An 18434-nucleotide genomic window follows, 5' to 3' on the forward strand; every position below is an offset into this window, starting at 1 on the left:
GTCATGAAGCTCCTGGGAAGGTTCAAACCAAACCTCAGTATTGGCATGTAGTCTCTCCCAGCCACTATGTTCACAAAAACTGGCATTCCTGGAGATCACAATGCCATTTGTCCCTTCAGCAAAGCGGAAACCTTTTCCCAGCTCCTGGTAACCCACAAACACTAACTGTTTGGTCTTAGGATCTCCCTTCTTTCTCATTTGTTTCGGAATTAATACCCAGGCTTTTGATCCAAACACATGCAAATGGTCAATTTTAGGTTTTTTCTGAAACAATTTAAAGTACGGGGTTGTACCTATTGTTTGATGAAAGAGCCTATTTTGGAGATAACACGCAGTGAGCATGCTCTCCCCCCAATAAGACATGGGCAAATCAGCATCATCAAGCATGGCAAACATCATATCTTGTAAAGATCTGTTTTTTCGCTCTGCAACGCCATTCTCCTCTGGGGAAAAAACGTTCGTTTTCCTATGCCCAATGCCACGCTTTTGTAACCAATCTTTAAAGGCATTTGACATAAATTCGCCACCTCTGTCCGTCTGAATCCTTTTAAGTTTAACAGACAGAAATCTTTCCACAGATGCCACCCAGCCTTTAAACTTAGTGAACACGTCACCCTTATTTTTCATGGGAAAAACCCAAGAATAACGCGTGGCGTCATCCACAATTGTTAGTGAAAAGCGCGATCCACCCCTGCTTACAGCAAATGGACCAATTACATCCATGTGAACCAGCTGTAGCGGTGACTCACTAACTCTGTCACTTCTGGGGTAAGAGACTCTGTGGGTTTTAACCTTTTTACAAACATTACAATCAAGGTACTTGTTACAACTCTTTAAATTACTCCCATCAGCCAATTCAGACATTTTTAGTACACTTTTCCAGCAAGCATGCCCCATTTTCCTATGCAATAAGTGCACACAGTTGTCATGTATAGCTTTGTTATTCACTGCAGGCTGAGATTTACTGACTACTGCTGCAACTTGAGATCCTGCTTTAAGCCAAAACAAGCCTCCCTCTGACTTAGCAGTGCCTAAAATCTCACCAGCCTTCTTAATAATGCAACTGTCTCCTTCAAAATACACTTTAAACCCAGCTTTTAGCAAACAATCTACAGACATCAGATTGCTCCTTAATGACGGCACACAAAGTACATTTTGCAGGCATTCACGAAGACAAGGAACAAAAACTGCACCCCCCGAAATCACTTCGGAAGTACTTCCGTCTGCTAGAGCCACCTGGCTGCGCTGTGCTGAGTTCTTGGAAACAAACAATTCATCTGAATTTACGATGTGGCGAGACGCTCCCGAATCGACCACCCAGACCGCTTGTTTCTCATCAGCAATCTTGACCTTGGCGGTCACCAGCTGAGCCGACTGTTTTTGTTTGAAGAATTTCTTTTTACGCTGCTGCTGCTGCTGATCTCGTCTCTGCTCCTGCACCGGCAACTGAGACTTGACCAACTCCGGACATTGTCGTTTTAGATGCGCTGAAGACCCACATCGGAAACAACGCCTAACAGCAAACGCTGACTCCTCACCGGTACGCTGCTTTTGCGTCACCTCTGGTACGGCATGAGAACTCCTTCCAAACCGCCCGCCAGTAGAAGTCTCTGCAGCCAACGACCTTTCTTGCCTCTTCTGCCATTCTTCAATCAAACGCCCAGTAACGTAACTGACTGATAAATCATGCTCCTGCATGCCTTCTAGAGACAAAACTAAATTATCCCAGCTTTCCGGGAGAGAACTCAAAATAATAGCCACCTTCTCCTGCTGGTCTAACGCACAGTCTCTTTCCTGTAGCGCAGCAAACTTTAACTGTAAACTGTGTAGGTGTTCCTGCATTGTAACCCCAGGCTGTAACATTGCCTTGTACAATGCCTTGCGAATGAACAGCTTGGAAACCGCTGTCTCACGCACATGGAGTTCTTTAAGTGCTTGCCACACACCTCTAGCTGTCTTGATTCCCCTCACATACGGCAACTGGGAATCTTCCAGCCCCAAGACAATTGTGGCCCTTGCTCTTTGGTCTTTATCGAGGTCTTCATCATCAGGCTTCGTAGGAAACTTACTCACCACTTGCCAGAGACGATCCCTCTGCAGCACTGCCTGCATGCGTTCTGACCACAGCAAGTAATTGGAGTCATTCAGACGCTCAAAAGCCATCTGAACAGGTTGTGAGGCCATCTTGAGAGCGATGTCCCTGGAACCCGGAACCAGCTACTCACGACCACCGAGAGAGAAAACAGGAACCACAGCACCCAGCACTCACACGCTGCAGCTGTTGTCCTTCTGTCCGCTGCGTCACCAGCTCACCACGGTCAGGAACCAGCCAGTGTCCATCTGCTGCACCAACAGGAACAACAATTTCTGGAACTACTGGAACCAACACCGTTGATGCTGACACCACCGCAACTCAGGCTGGCAGCACAATGCCCATAACCTCATGGAACTTTGAAGTGTCAGGCATAGCCCTACTGGCTTTAGCCCAAACGTAGCAGAGTTTTCCTGCACAGCGAAGAAGCTAGTCGTGGCAGTAATAACTAGTCAGCTAGACTCAGAATAACTATTTACAGGATTTATTAAAAGGAAAAATAAAACCAGCAGAGTTTCTGCATACAAAACAAAGCAAATAAATCCTATCTTTCTTTCTCTCTCTCATAACCATACATAGCACTTCTAACTCCTAACACACCTCACATCAAACTGAGCTAACAATCCCTTGATAACAGAGTTGAGTGCTGGTCGTTAACCAATCAGAGTGAGTAGTTTCTAGGTCAAGCAGACCTTGGCTTTCTGCCAAGAGTAAATTGACACCAGCTTGAGTTAATTGGTGAAGCTAGAATCTGCAAGTTTCTCACGAGAACCAATTAACAGAAACTGAACAATGTAAACCTGCATTCTGGCAGCTCTCCACCCACATCGCTAATGAATTGACATAAGGACTACTAATGTGACAAAGGTGAGTTGCAGCGGTGTGTGTGCCGGCTGCGTTCTGTTCTGCCCTAAAACGCACGTGCAGAGCCAATGATGTGAGTTTTATTGGAATAGCAGTAACCAAAGTCAGTAAAAAAAAAATTTTTTTTTTAATGCTCGACTGATTTTAAAGTGGTTTGTTAATGAAAGGAGGCAAGGGATTAATCTGTCCTGTTCACAAATTTGTTTGAGTCCATAGATTTTCCTCTGTGAATGAGTTTCGTAGTCCAGAAGGTGGAGAAAGGGGTGTTGAAAAAACTTATCCAGGCTGACCAGTGTTAGAAACTTAAATACCTAATCTAAACCTGAGCAACTTGTACCATCAGGAGGCTCTTCATAATTTTTATAAGCCAAAATTCCCTTTCTTGCAGTTAGAAGCCATTAGCTTGGGTCCTACCTGTGGTAGCAACAGAAAACAAATTTTCTCCATTGTCTGTGTGACAACCCTTCAAATATTTGAAGGCTGCTATTGTACTGTCTCTTTTTTGTCTCACCTGCAGCCTAAAAATATGCAGATCCTTCCACTTCGTTACATATATGGCACTCCCTCCTCAAATCATTTCATTTGCCTTTCTCTGGACATGTCCCAGTGCTACATAAACGATCATGATTCATTTATATGGTTATCCCAGATATACAAGAAGGCCTTCTGTAGCCAATGGTGACCATATAACCCTGTCAAACCCTTAGTCTTGTGGGTCTAATGGATGAATGAGACTGGCTTTCCTGTACGTAGCTCTGCCTTGAATGGGAAAGGTGGACAGCCTGCGTTCCCTATAGACCTGGAGGGAGAGCAAGCAGGCTAGAAAGTTCCTTTCAGGTTGAGCGCAATCGGTTGGGTTGGCTTGGCATTGTCTTTTGAAGTTGCCTTCCCCTCTCTGACCCCTGCTTCTCAAATTCCTCCCTACTCCCTAACCAAATTAACTTCCCTGGTAGATTCTTTCTCTCCCCCACCCCCCAACTCCCATATCTCATTCTTGTTGCCTCCTTTGTGCCTGATCCGCTGATGTGTTTCACCGGAGGACTCCCACAGTTCACTTCTGTCCTTTCCATCAGCGCTCCCCCTCCTGCCCCTGCAACACCGCAGGGTTACCCTCAACATGTTTGGAATTCCTTGTCATAATGAGAAGCAGCTGATTTTCCTCCTGCCCATTGAAACATTTCTCCCCTATGTGCAGACCCTTGCAGGATTCATGTTGCTGCACGCTGGGTGGTTCGGGGGGGGGGGAATCATTCAGGTGAGGCTCCTGGCATCCCTAACGTTTGGTAGCTCTTCTGAGTTCCACCGTCAGTCTTGGCAAGGTGCTTAAGTCTTTTCTCTGTGTGTGCTCATCACAAAATAGAATGGCAAACACCAATAGTCAGGGTGGTTCTTGACATCCTAATGGCCTAGTTTGCACATCACAGTAAGCCACAATATGGCTTACCACGACCACGCAAACATGTTCACACCTGCATTGCTCCTCCTTGGGCTTCTCAGGTCAGCAGCTAAGCCAAGCTTTGGCTGAGCCTGTCACCCAAACCTGGAATCATGGTTAAGGTCCCTCTTCCTTAACCACAACCTGTAGCCATAGGACAAACCTTGGTCATAGACAAGGAGGGGAGACCTTAACCATGAACCTGGGTTCGGGTGATATTCTGAAACTTTGCTTAGCTGCTGCACCATACTGACCTGAGTGGGGGGGAGGCCTGGCCAGATTGGCGGGGTATACCGTATTTTTCGCTCTATAGGACGCACCTTGTTTTAGAGGGGGAGAACAAGGGGGGAAAATTACCCCCCTCTCTGCTCAGCACCCCTTCAGTGTAGCGGCAGGAGAAACAGAGCCCCTTCCATTTCTCCTCCCACTTGGCTGAAGGGGTGCTGCGCAGCTCTCCCTCTCTGCTGAAGCCAGGAGAGTCTTGCTCTCCTGGCTTGAGCAAAAGGAACCTGAAGCCTCTGGAGTGCAGGGGGACCTCCCACTGCACTCCGGAGGCTTCAGGCGGCTATCCCTGAAGCCATCGGAGCGCAGCACGAATTCCCGCTGCACTCCGGAGGCTTCAGGTTCCTTTCGCTGAAGCCAGGAGAGTCTTGCTCTCCTGCGCACCAACCCCTCTCGCTCTCCAGGCTTCAGCGAAAGCAACGCGAAGCCTCCGGAGCGCGCAGGGAGCGCTCCCTCTGCGCTTCGGAGGCTTCGCGTTGCTATCGCTGAAGCCAAGGAGCCTGCATTCGCTCCATAGGACACACACACATTTCCCCTTAATTTTTGGAGGGGAAAAAGTGTGACCGATAGAGTGAAAAATACGGTAAGTAATAGATTATTATTATTATTATTATTATTATTATTATTTATTACCTAAAAATCTCAAGGAGGATCAGATCAACTGTGATCTCCTCCTTGGGAACCAAAGCATTTGGTTTCTAAGCCATGGTTTGACTTGGCATGTCTAGTGAACGTGGCTAATCTCAAAGAGCTTGGTAGAAAAAGTTTCCTTTGCAGGGTACCTTGCAGTATAATCAGTGCTATTTTCTTTGAATAGCAATGGCGCCCACCTGAGACCTGCTGAGCTCCATTGAGCTTTGGCTGAAAAATTGCCCTGCATGTAATACTGTCTTCCGTGGAAGATGGGGGACCCTTATCCACTGAACATAATTTGATGTTTCTGAGCAGAACCAACCCAGAAACCAGAGGCAGCCTTCTCACATTTTGGGTTACTTAAAACTTAATTGTGGGAATCAGGAAGATGGATCCACATCAACTTCCCTAAAGGATATTTAAGGAAAACTAGGTTCACCTGCTGAGTAAAAAGGTAAAGGGACCCCTGACCATTAGATCCAGTCGTGACCGACTCTGGGGTTGCGGCGCTCATCTCGCTTTGCTGGCCGAGGGAGCCAGCGTACAGCTTCCGGGCCATGTGGCCAGCATGACTAAGTTGCTTCTGGCGAACCAGAGCAGCGCACAGAAACGCCATTTACCTTCCCGCCGGAGTGGTACCTATTCATCTACTTGCACTTTGACGTGCTTTCGAACTGCTAGGTTGGCAGGAGCAGGGACCGAGCAACGGGAGCTCACCCTGTCGCGGGGATTCGAACCGCCAACCTTCTGATCGGCAAGCCCTAGGCTCTCTGGTTTAACCTACAGTGCCACCCGCGTCCCTCACCTGCTGAGTAGCTGGGTAGAAAAGGTGGGTCTACAAGATTGTTACTCCAAAGCAGTCATTCTGAAACTCTGCCATAAGAACGTCAGAGCCCTGCTGGATCAGGCCAAAGGCCCACGTAATCCTGCATCTTGTTCTCCCACTGGCTAGGCAGATGCCTATGGGAAGTCTGAAAGCATCAGCACTTTCCCATTTTTGATTCCCAGCTACTGGTATTTGGATATACAGTGGTAGTGGAGCCATTGTGACGAGTCGCCATTGGCAAGTCTTAACCTCCATGAGGTTATGCGGGTGGCGCTGTGTCTTAACCTCCATGAGGGACGCGGGTGGCGCTGTGGGTAAAACCTCAGTGCCTAGGACTTGCCGATAGCATGGTCGGCGGTTCGAATCCCCGCGGCAGGGTGAGCTCCCGTCCTTCGGTCCCAGCTCCTGCCCACCTAGCAGTTCGAATGCACCCCTAAGTGCAAGTAGATAAATAGGTACCGCTTTATAGGGGGAAGATAAACGGCGTTTCCGTGTGCTGCGCTGGTGCTGGCTCGCCAGAGCAGCTTCGTCACGCTGGCCACATGACCCGGAAGTGTCTCCGGACAGCGCTGGCCCCCGGTCTCTTAAGTGAGATGGGCGCACAACCCTAGAGTCGGACACGACTGGCCCGTACGGGCAGGGGTACCTTTAACCTCCATGAATTGGTTCAATCCTCTGACATGGTGTTGCCTATTGGGCTTGTCTGCCACAATGGTCCCTCCAAGCCTTGAAAGAAATTGACAGCAACTTGCTCCCTGCACTTAACAAATCTGTTGAGAAATCTTAAAAGGCACAAATGTATCATCACTGTGTTCCAAATTGCTTTCCTACCAGCTATAATGAGTTTACGTACCGAAAGAAGGTTGCCCACAGAGGGAGAAGGAGAAAGTTGAGTGTGACAGTTCTTGTCTCAATTTTTTCATTTAATAAGATCTCTCATTATTCAGGCTGGGTACTCAATTAGCTAAGTAGCTTTCTTGAAGCATGCAAGTTCTATCTGTGCGCTGTCTCCCTTCCAACTTGTTAATTGCTTGAGTGATGGGATGGGGAAGATATCTGGGAGAAGGGAGAGCAAACCCCATGTGAGAAGGGGGAGACAGGCAAGTGGTGCCAGAACTGTATGGGGAACGGGCATCCTGTGACGTGTGGCATAGAAGAGGCAGAGACCGCCTCTCCTGGTATGCCCCGCGGAGGACCTTAAGGTCCATAAATAGCAACACTCTAGAGGTCCTGGGCCCTAAGGAAGTCAGATTAGCCTCAACCAGGGCCAGGGCCTTTTTAACACTGGCTCCGGCCTGGTGGAACGCTCTGTCTCATGAGACCAGGGCCCTGTGGGATCTGATTTCTTTCCGCAGGGCCTGCAAGACAGAGCTGTTCCACCTGGCCTTTGGTTTGGACTCAGTCTGACCCTTATGTTTCCCTCCCTTTATGTGATCTATAGGCTACTTTTAAAATGAGGCTGCATTTTAAATTGTATTTTAACTTATATTTTAAATTGGGTTTTTCTCCCCTCCCTATTATGTTTTTACTGTAATTTTTACTGGTGTTAGGAGCCCTGAGCCCGGCTCTGGCCGGGGAGGGCGGAGTATAAATAAAATTTATTATTACAGTGGTACCTCAGGTTACATACGCTTCAGGTTACAGACTCTGCTAACCCAGAAATAGTGCTTCAAGTTAAGAACTTTGTTTCAGGATGAGAACAGAAATTGTGCTCCGGCGGCGCGGAAGCAGCAGGAGGCTCCATTAGCTAAAGTGGTGCTTCAGGTTAAGAACAGTTTCTGGTTAAGAACGGACCTCCGGAACGAATTAAGTACTTAACCCAAGGTACCGCCGTATTGTTATTATTAAAGTTCTTCTGGCAGTCACTTGCGCCGCTTCTGAACCAAGACCCTATTTCAGGGGAAGGGATAACTGGAAGTGGCAGTGTTGTTATCCGCCCACCCCCAAAGCACCATCTTTATACCGCCCTTGTGTTGCTTGTGGCAAGGCAGAAATGTGCAGAGCTACAGGTGAGGGAAAAGGCTTCTGGACCCGCCTACTTTTCCTGAGCTAGGCCAGACGCCACGGAGCTGGTATGTTTCTGCACATTTCTGCCTTGCCACAAGCAACCAGTAAACACCTTGGGATTTGGCTCGGCTGCTGCGGCGGCACTTGCACGCAGAGCCAATTCCTCCCAAAACTGAACGCTGCCTCAGTTCTTTCGCATATAAAACTAGGGTTGGAATATACCTTCCTGAAGAAACCAGAGGCCTTTCTTCTGGGCATTGTCGGCCAATTGGTGCTAAAGAAGGATAGAACTTTCTTTATGTATGCTACAACCAGCAGCAAGAATACTTATTGCAAAGTACTGGAAGACACAAGATTTACCCACTCTGGAAGAATGGCAGATGAAGGTGATGGACTATATGGAATTGGCAGAAATGACTGGCAAAATCCGAGACCAGGGAGAAGAAATGGTGGAGGAAGATTGGAAGAAATTTAAAGACTATCTGCAGAAATACTGTAAAATTAATGAATGTTAAAATGATGTTGGACTGAAAAGAAGTGGTTTTGGTAATAAGGTTAATAAGAATAGGTAAATATAGATAGTTATACGGATGAAAATGTATAGTTATAATAGGTTAAGTTATAGAGCAAAGTTAAATGAAAGAGGGTAAGGATTTGCTGCAAAGACTTGGAAAACGGGAATACAAAAGGGGAGGTATGAGGAGGTCAAGGAAATAAGCAAATGAGATCAAAGATGCTGAAAAATGGATTTATTCTTTTTTAAAATACCTTTTTTCTTCTTCTTTTTCCTATTTCTTTTTTTCTTTCTTTCTAGGTTGCCTTTTTGTCAACTTTCTTGTTAGCTTGTGTTTGTTAGTTTTTGTTTGTTTTTTCTTTATGTGTAATTTTTTGTATAATCTCAATAAATATTCTTCAGAATGGAAAAATAAATAAAATAAAACTAGGGTTGGGTGCCCTGCCCAAGGGTGGGGACCGCAGTGGCAGCTAGTGAGTTGGTGGCTTTCAAAGTGGAACTGTGTGCTTGACTTTTTACTCCCTGTGCCTCAGCTGATTTGGATCAATCTGTGTCCTTTGGCAGAAGCCAAGCAGCCATGCTTCATCCTGCCTTTTGGAAAACATTTTTGAGGGGCAGGGGGCGAGGCCCCAGGAATGCTCCCAGGTGGGGTGTGGGGCCCACTGCACAAGTGAATAGGATGACTCTGCTCTCTGTTTTGTTAGCAGCATGAAGAACTCTTCTCTTCTTTTTTCCTCCCGGAGAAGCTGAGCCGCGCAGTCAGGATCTTCTTGCTGCCGTCTGCCACAGCTGGCTGGCATGTTTCTTTCAAGCCCATTTGTTCAGCTTTGTTGCCATGGGAACGGTTGCTAGGACATTGATGGGAAGAGACAAGTGCAAGGAAGAAGCGGGCTGGGCTGGGCTGGGCAAGGCTGGGTGGGTGGGTGGTGGTGGGCTTGCATCAACCAGCAGAAGCAGAGGCCTATTCTGGGGGAGGGGCAACCGCAAGAGAGAATTCAGGGGTGGTTTCCCCCTCCCTCCAACAAACTTTAACATAGAGGCTTCCTGGTTCCTGTGTTCTATTTTAGGAAAGCGGGGTTTGCGGGGAGAGGTGTTGAGTGGCACTTTCTCAGCTGTGACTTCAGAGGATGCAGTTTCAGCTTTTGGCAAGGCTTTTATTGTATTCCCTTTGTCTTTGGGCCTTCTTTCCCATCAGGTTCCGACTGTGAAGGTTGAGAAACCTCTCTGTGACACTTACTAGCGCCTTTTATTATTACAGAGAACGGTTAAAAATCCGCCCATCACCCACCCTTCGTGCTTCCCATCAACATGTGCGCCTGACTTTTAAAGAGGGCAGAGTCTTTCTTGCTTCTCCTCGGCCCCGCCTCTAGCTTTTGCATTTCGTGGGGAGAAAAGGCGGTTTTTAAAAAATGTTATTTCTCTCTTAGAAATGCAGGGCGCGACAGCAAACGACAGGCCTGTGCTCATGGAGATCTTCTGTCTCCTAGTGGAGTAAAGGTCATTGTTTTATAATGAATGTCTTATTGCATGAAAGTGGAGATAGGAACAAGAATTGTCAGCAATGATTTGAGCTTCCTACCTCCCTTCTTTCTCTATACAAGTCCCCCCCTCCTTTAAATGGTGTAAAAGTACTGAGCATTTGGACTTTGGGGCGCTAAGCTGCTGTAGAGAGTGTTCTGTTAAGATTTTGTCTCTTTTGCTCTGTGCATGCATGCCATCCAGCCTCAGTCTTTCAAATGACACAGACTAAACCAGGCATGGCCAAACTCGGCCCTCCAGATATTTTTGGGACTACAGTTCCCATCATCCCTGAGCACTGGTCCTGTTAGCTAGGGATGATGGGAGTTGTAGTCCCAAAACATCTGGAAGTTGAAGTTTTGGCCATGCCTGGACTAAATGGTTCAGTTGGTTTTGGGGGAATGTAAGGAAGATGTTCTGAAACATTGAGTGGGGGGGGACTAAAAATGACAGTGTGTGCATGTGTGTTTTGAGATGGCAAAGGGCAGGGGAGTAACACATGGAGAGCCAGTGTGGTGTAGTGGTTTGAGTTCTGGACTAGGACCTGGGAGACCCGGGTTCAAATCCCTGCTCGACGATGGAGCTCACTGGATGACTTGAGCCAAGAAAAAGGTGGGTTAATAACAAATACAGTGGTGCCTCGCAAGACGAAATTAATTCGTTCCGCAAGTTTTTTCTTCTTGCGAGTTTTTCGTCTTGCGAAGCACGGTTGCCCATAGGAATGCATTGAAAATCAATCAATGCGTTCCTATGGAGACCGTCCGGGGACAGAGGGGAAGCGCCGCGTGCCTTCCCCTCTGTCCCCGGACCTGTTTAAAGCAAGGGGCGGAGGTGAGAAGATCGCTTCTCCCCGTTGCCGCCCCTTGGTTCAAAAGGGGTCCGGAGAGAGAGGGGAAGGCGCACTCGCCTCCCCCTCTGTCCCCAGAGATTGCAGGGCTGGCAACGGGGAGAAGCGATCTTCTCCCCGCCGCCCCTTGCTTCAAAAGAGGTCTGGGGACAGCGGGGAAGACGCGCTGCGCTTCCCCGCTATCCCCGGAGCTTGCGGGGCAAGCTTCGTTTTGCAAAGCAAGCCCATAGGGAAATGCGTCTTGCGAAGCGGCTAAGAAAACGAAAAACTCCTTCGTCTAGCGAGTTTTTCGTCTTCCGAGGCGTTCGTCTTGCGGGGTACCACTGTACATAAATAAGGTACTACAGTTACTGAGTTTATTTGAGACTTCTTCTACTTTGTCCTTCAGCTATGAAGTGCAGTGACATCTCTCCTTTCTCTTGTCTCCCTCTCCTGCCACTGAAATTGGGATTTGTTTTGGTGGTAGTGTAGCTAAGGCAGGGGTGTGGAGCCTTTTGGTCCCCCAGACATTGCTGAACTGCAGTTCCCATCATCCCTGGCCATTGGCCATGCTAGCTGGGGCTGATGGGAGTTGGAGTCCAGCAGTATCTGTTGGGTGGGGCACAGTTTCCCCATCCCTGAGCTAAAGTGATGGAGATCAGACTTTGTCCTGGGTTCTGCCGCTTAGATTTTTTTAGCAAAGGAGCTTCTACAGGAAGGCAGAGCCGTTTGCCCCTAATTAATTGATTTTTCTTCTGGCTTTCAAACAGGCCCTCTGCCAACTGACAACCACAAGCTAACCTCCAAGAGAGGCACTCATCAGTACCAGCTATTGGCTGTTACCCTGTCAAGAGCAGCCTCTGGTGTAAAGGAAAAAAGAGAGCCACCTGGCATCCCCCTTCCTCCCCCTCTCTGTAACCCAGATGCTCTCCTAGCTCAAAGGCTGCCTGAGTGTTGGTCTAATAGGTCTCATTGTCTTTCGCCTCTGGCTGCTGCTAGCTTCCTCCTACTGGGAAAAGGCATTGCATGGCCTACAGAGCCCCCCCCCATCACGTTTCTGCATAAAGCTATGCTATCTGGCAAAATCCAGGATGCAGAGAAAATAATGGCAGTGCTTCATGTTTTTTAAATAGAGCCTAATGCTAAATCAGGACTTGCAGAGCATGTTTGTAGCACACAAAGCCTGCTCCCATCCCCCTAACAGTAATGTTTGCGTCTGCATGGTTTTATGCCATACCTCAATGCAGGGACAAGAGCTCTGGTAGCATTTGGAGGCTCCCTGGCCTGCCCCCCCTTTTCTTCGTTGCAAAGCAAGCAGCTTTTGTGATGGGTAAGAGGGGACAGACCTATGTGGGAGGGCACAAGTCTAGCAGGTCCCTGTAATAAGGAGAGCTTGTTCCACTCCCCTCTCTAGTAAGCCATTCAGGGCTTAAACCACAAAGGACAAGAGTGGAAGAGTTAAGCTTCTAATATCTGTCTAAAAGGGGACCTTGGAGTGTGTGCATGATTCTGCCACTGGGGAGACTGTATTCTGTCTTTTTCTGCCTTATTTGTTTGTTTCTAATTCACAAATAGGATAGAATCTGTTTGGTGGTTTGTATACCTAGAAAGCCCTTGGGATGTTCAATGAAACAAAAAAACAACAACAAGGCAGGGAGAAAATTGGAAAGTCACCTAAAATTCCAGCAAGAGCTTGCCCCTCTTTGGATATGTGCTCGGTATCGGAGAAGGTTGGGCTTAAATATTGGAAAGAGCTTGGCATCAGCAAGGAATATCAATTCCCTGTATTGACAGAGTCCATTGCACCCATCTGCATTTCCGGCATACGACAGTGGGTACATTTTAGCTCAAACTGTATGTGACCACTTTGTCTTCTATGAGTAGTTAGCTTGAGGGGTTTTCTTTTAAATTTGTGGGATCCGAGACCTCATGGGTTTTTGTGTGCTTTAAATAGAGTTGTGCTTGATTGTGCAAGGGCAACCTCACAAGCAAATTGTGTATGGCAGAGGGGAAGGTAATAGCAGAGATTGCATCTGCTTTGTGCTGCAAGTCTGACCAAAAACAGGGAGTGCTTTTGTTGGGGTCTGTTAGGGTTTGTTGGGTATTCACATTTCATTCTCGGGTAAGAATGATCAACCCCTGGCACAACATCTGGCACAGCTTCCTGGAAAGTCAAGAAGGAGGTACCACTTCTGTCTCAAAACGTTCCCCAAGGGTGAACACGTTCACCACAAGAGTGGAAAGTGTTGAGGCTTCATACTGCTTTGTTAACGTGGAGCCCCTTTTGGCTTTCTGAAGACTGAACTTTTTATTTTCCTCCTTTGTTACCTAGGTAGGGCAAAGGATGGTCCTTAGGACAATTGCTGGGTCATGATTTCCCACACTAAACACCTTTGCCACCACCCTGCTGGCATTTACTGAACAGCAGCCATGCTCTTGCATGCGCCAGATCTCCTCTTACCTTCTGGTCTTTCCAGCCAATGCATGCTCTTGTGTCTCTTTGCTGGAGGGATGCAGGCATGTGTTCCACATCCATCTGCCCTTCCGTCAATAACATGTGATGGCAGAATTTTCTATTGTGTTTTTTGTTGTTGTCATTGTCTGTGGCTTCCACACTGCTGTGAGATCAGCAAGACTATTGGCCGACTCTTCCTAGAGTACTGTGAGTAGCAACAGGGGGTGGGGTGGGGGAGGGATAAGAAGATATTGGCATGGGAGCTGTATTGAAGGAGAGAGCCGTGGCCCGCAGAACTGGGTCATCAGGTCTGCTGTGTTCGCTTACACCCTGTAGTGCAAGTCAGTGTTCCTTCCAAAAGGCTTAACCTAGTCTTTTGCTATTGGAGATTATGATCTGACTGCCTTGGGCCAGGATTATCCCATCCCTGCCAAATGCTGGGCTCCTGATGCACCTTCGCCTGGACTCTGGAACATCTGTTGCTGGCCCCGATTTGAGGCAGATCCCAGATGACGCCAACATGGATCTGACCTAAGGTCATGCATTTTTGTAGTTATTCAGTGATGACCTTGAAAAGATATTCATGCAGATATTTATATTGTGTCATAGCCAAGGATCTTCCCTCTGTGAATAATTGGCATAAACAAATGTATTCCTGCATGCATTGTGTGGTAAAATGGTTGCAATTTCCCAATTGGCTTCTGCCGTGCTGTAAGGCTTAGTTTGCTCAGGATTCCCGTCTGCCTTCTCTCGGAATGTGAGTGCACACATGACTCTTGCTCCCTTGGTATCTGCTAGCTGCACAAAAGGCAAGAGCAGATTTAACCACTCGGAGCCAGCTGCATGCATACCACACATGTCTGACTTGTAAACATGGTCAGAAATAGGAAAGCAAATGGTATCTTCAGAACCCTCGGTTGCTTCAGTCCGCCATAGAATTCCATCTCTCTGCGAGTGTGTGGTTTTTTGTTTGCTTTTTAAAACCCATAACCAAAATAGCAAGGGTTTCATACTGACTGCTTGTAGTCCAGCTTTGTGAACCTAAGAATAGGTTGGATGCAGAGTGTCTAGAATTCTTCACTTTAAAAAAGAAAGGGGGGGAATAGTGGCAGGGGGAGCAGAACACTCAAAATTCAACACTCAGAACGATGTGTATGAAACGTGCGCATAGTAGACGGATGTAGAAACTTGGGTGTATGCAGGCTATAAAGGTGGGGCTGGCAGAATTCTTTTAGGAGCCCCATAGGCCAGGAGGGGCTAACCTTTCTCAGGATGGGTGAAAAACACTTGAATACCTTACAAAAAGGAAGTTGTGTGTTTTGTGGCAGGATGTGTTGGGGTGAAAAGAGTAATCAGCTGGAGAGACTTTGGTCCCATTGAGTGCCCTGTCAGGCAGAGGTGGGAAAGCTGGGGCCCTCCAAATGTTCAGCAACTCCCCAATTTCCAGCAGCTGCAACCTGCATGACCAAGGTCAGGGATGTTGGGAATTGCAGTCCAGCAACATCTGGGGGGGGGGCACAGCTTCCCCATCCCTCCTATGGAGCTCACAAAGCAGTGCAGGTATGCAGGGCATTGTTTTCCTAGTGAGGAAGACCTGAGCCACTTAACTTTGCCTTAACCACTCTTAACTCTGCGTTACCCCATCTCACATATTGGTTACACATCTTTGTGCAAAAGAATGTTGTTGGGTATGCTTTGTGCACCAGTAAAGGGCATTGTAATTTATGTTTTCTGTTGGCACCAGGCAGTAATGTATGACTGTGCATATAAAACAAGCTAATAGGCACAGAAGGGAAGGGTCAACATCCTGGGCAGGCACATACCCAATCTCTCCAGAATTTATTGTGGCAAAGGGGAAGGGGCAGAGTGAGCCGCAGGTTGGTCTGCTGAAGACCAGTCCCATGCCACTCGGCTTGTGGGTGGAACTGGTGCTGGATGAAGAAGCTGCTAGAGCTGAGGCAGCAGAGTTATGTGGTTGCTTCATGCCTTCCTTCCCAGCATGCCAACTGCCTCTGGGGGCAGCCAGTGGAGGCAGTACAGGTGGCTTTGGGTGGGCGGTCTGCTTGAAGCAGCAAAAACAGCTGAATGGAAAGTGGACTGTGTCTGCAGCGCATACTTGGGAGCTGGTATGATGTAAGGCGGCTCTTTATAGAAGCTGTTTAGCTTGAGGAATTTATGGTACTAGTATGAGTTCGCGTGCTGCGCTTCGTGAAATCTGTGTGCGATTCAGCTGTGTGGTGTGATTGAGTTGCTGATTTCAACCATCCCCTCCCCTCTTTGTTATGTTACCAGGTACCCGGTACACCCCACGGATTGGCCTGGAGTTGGAGATCTTCAGTTGACACTAGTCCCCTTTCTGTTCTGTGGCTCTCCATGCGAGCCAGGGACAAATGGATGCAATCGCAAGTGCCAGCCTCAAGAGGAAGTTTGATGAGGTGGACGTGGGATCGCCCATCTCCAACTCTGATGATGAGATCTCTAACAGCGACAGCGCAGACAGCTGTGACAGCGTCAATCCACCCAACTCCACCGGCTTCATACGTAAGTGGTTGGGCCCGTCGTCCCTCAGAATATGTGGCACACCCTGCCCAGGGGTTTTTGTTTCAGCTTGATGGTATCTTCGGAATAATTTGCTTGCCTTTAATTTAGCACTTAGCCGTAGAAGTCTTACTTCATCAGCAGCGCCCTTGTTGTTGCATCAAACGTCTACCCTGAGAAAAATGAGCATCCCAAGGTGGACCAAGAGGGTGGTGGGTTTGAGGCTCTGAGCAACTACTTTGGAGACCTTTTCAAAAGCAGCACCCTTCCTGTGCCTTTGGCAGCTGTATGTGACCTGTGGCTAGTCACCGTTCCTAAACTCCCATCAGCTTGTTTATATAACCAAATGAAACCGACCGTCTTGCAGTCGTTGGGTCTTGGGAGACTGGTGGTTTTAATAACACTTTGGAATGCATAATAGGTTTCTTGTCCCCAACCTGATCCTTAGGGAGTATGTATCCAGGGTGCTGCCTGCTTTTCCTGTATTGGCCCTTGCACAAATGAATTACGTAAGGAGTTTTAAGGTACTCCAGCGTAGGAGTTGTGCAGTCCAGAATATAGTCATTGACTTTTGCCCTCACTTTGCTCTTTTTTCATAATGTTAAGGAGAACTGTTCAGTGAGCACACAGTCTTGTACCCCAGAACTTAAGTCTCTGGGTTTGTCTCTACCAGGGTGGTAGTTAGAGGAGCTTTGTTTAGATTTAACCACAGATGGGAGTCAAATTCTGTGCTGCTACTCTGATAGGTTTCGATACTTTTTCTTAACTTCAGGGTCGCTGTTGTCTGGTGTATTTGTGGGGAGGCATATTTTTAGAGGCGGTTTGCTTCAAGGGAGGAGTCAGAGTTTTAAGGGACGGTTCAGGAGACAAGAATTGGGGGTTGGCAACCGGGGGCGGCTGGAGGAGAGAGAACTTCTGAGTAAAGGAATTCTACACTGACTTCCTCTTCGTTTACTTGTCTGAAAGGTGCTTTTATAAAAGAATGCTAAGATGGGAAAACACCCTCTCACACTTGTTTCTTGTAACTTGCTCGTTTATTTAACTAAACTGTGCTATTGCAGTACAGCGGCTTCGGGGGACCCATGGCTTCCTTCCATGGAAGCTTATCGGGGATTTCTCGGCGAGATGACCCCAGGATGACAGCTTCTACACCACAGCTGACATTCCTCTGCAATGCACAGCCACGGTAGACTGAGTATGTTGCAGATTGCACACTTGATCTAGTCCAGTGAGCCTGACCAGTGCCCTTCATGGTCTGTGTGCATGACAGCCTTCCCCAATCTGGTGCCCTCCGGATGTTGCTGGAATACAGTTCCCATCAGCCCTGGGGCTGGTGATGATTGTAGGAAACATCTGGAGAGCACCAGGTTTGGGAACATGCACAGATCTATAGTGCCCAGGGATTCCATCATGTTTTGAAAGCCGCTGTGGTAAAGTGCCTATTATGTGAATGACAGGCCAGTTGGGACTTTGTGGGACCCGATGACAAGGGAGCAAAGGTATACTCGTCACTTGCTGTATCCGTACCCTTCTTTCTCTCCTCCCAGCAACTTCCATCCTGAAAAGGCAGAAACAGTTGCGCAGGAAGAATGTGCGCTTCGACCAGGTGACGGTGTACTATTTTGCAAGGCGCCAGGGATTTACCAGCGTGCCCAGCCAAGGGGGCAGCTCCTTGGGCATGGCGCAGCGCCACAACTCCGTCCGCAGGTACACCCTTGGTGAATTTGCCCAGGAGCAAGAAGTGAACCACCGGGAGATTCTCAGAGAGCACCTCAAGGAGGAGAAGCTCCACGCCAAGAAAATGAAGGTACTTTTTTGTGGCCATAAGCATCTCTCCCACTGGGTTGCAGAAGGTTTTATTGTGTGGCTATAACTCCATGTAGATTTCGGCACATATAATGGGGGCCATTAGCACAGCAGCCGTGGGAAATTCGCTTTGCGTGCCCATATCTGTTCATGCAGTCTGCAACATTAGCTGTATTAACCTGTAGGACCCATCTTTAAGAAGCGTCAAAGACCAAGTGGCCTCTTACGCCCCTTGGTGCATTTGCAGATCTGCTACTGTTCTGCGTCAGAAAAACATAAAAAAATCTGCTTCTCTGGTTATTTTTTATTTGCCTGATTCTGCTAATCCATGCTAGCTCTGTGCCCCAAACTAAATTCTGTGCCTGTCCATCCCCTGTAGATATGCATAGGCCCTTCACATGATGTTGGGACGCAGCTAGGGGCAGTTGCTAATGCAAGAATGGGAGCTTAGAGGTTTTTCCCCTAGGGGAAAAGAGCCTCAGCTTGCCAAGAGCTTTCCCAACAAGGGCGTGTCGAGAGAGGGTCATTTTAGCAGAAAGTGGCTTGCTAGTGAAAGAAGTGGAGGGATTCCCCAGCTTCTTGCGAATGAGGCATCAGAGCAGCACAGCCAGGAGGGGTCTATGAGTGACTCCAGCCAA

General features: G+C 47.9%; 1 protein-coding gene across 2 annotated transcripts in view; it reads left to right on the forward strand.

Annotated features, from left to right (window-relative positions):
• The window catches only part of CSRNP2 (cysteine and serine rich nuclear protein 2), a 46354-nt gene that overhangs the window by 14775 nt on the left and 13145 nt on the right, over positions 1-18434 (forward strand). The window contains exons 1-3 of one of the 2 annotated variants that reach the window (XM_083484766.1): positions 14285-14402; positions 15745-15993; positions 17538-17797. In XM_083484766.1, coding sequence (XP_083340892.1) covers positions 15843-15993; positions 17538-17797 — 411 coding nt within the window. In that variant the 5' untranslated portion in view covers positions 14285-14402; positions 15745-15842. Of the gene's footprint in view, positions 1-14284; positions 14403-15744; positions 15994-17537; positions 17798-18434 lie in introns of those variants that run through there. The other variant, XM_083484765.1, reaches the window with a different exon arrangement.

This window comes from Podarcis liolepis (assembly GCF_965112155.1).
Source record: "Podarcis liolepis genome assembly, chromosome: 2".
Classification (NCBI taxonomy): domain Eukaryota; kingdom Metazoa; phylum Chordata; class Lepidosauria; order Squamata; family Lacertidae; genus Podarcis; species Podarcis liolepis.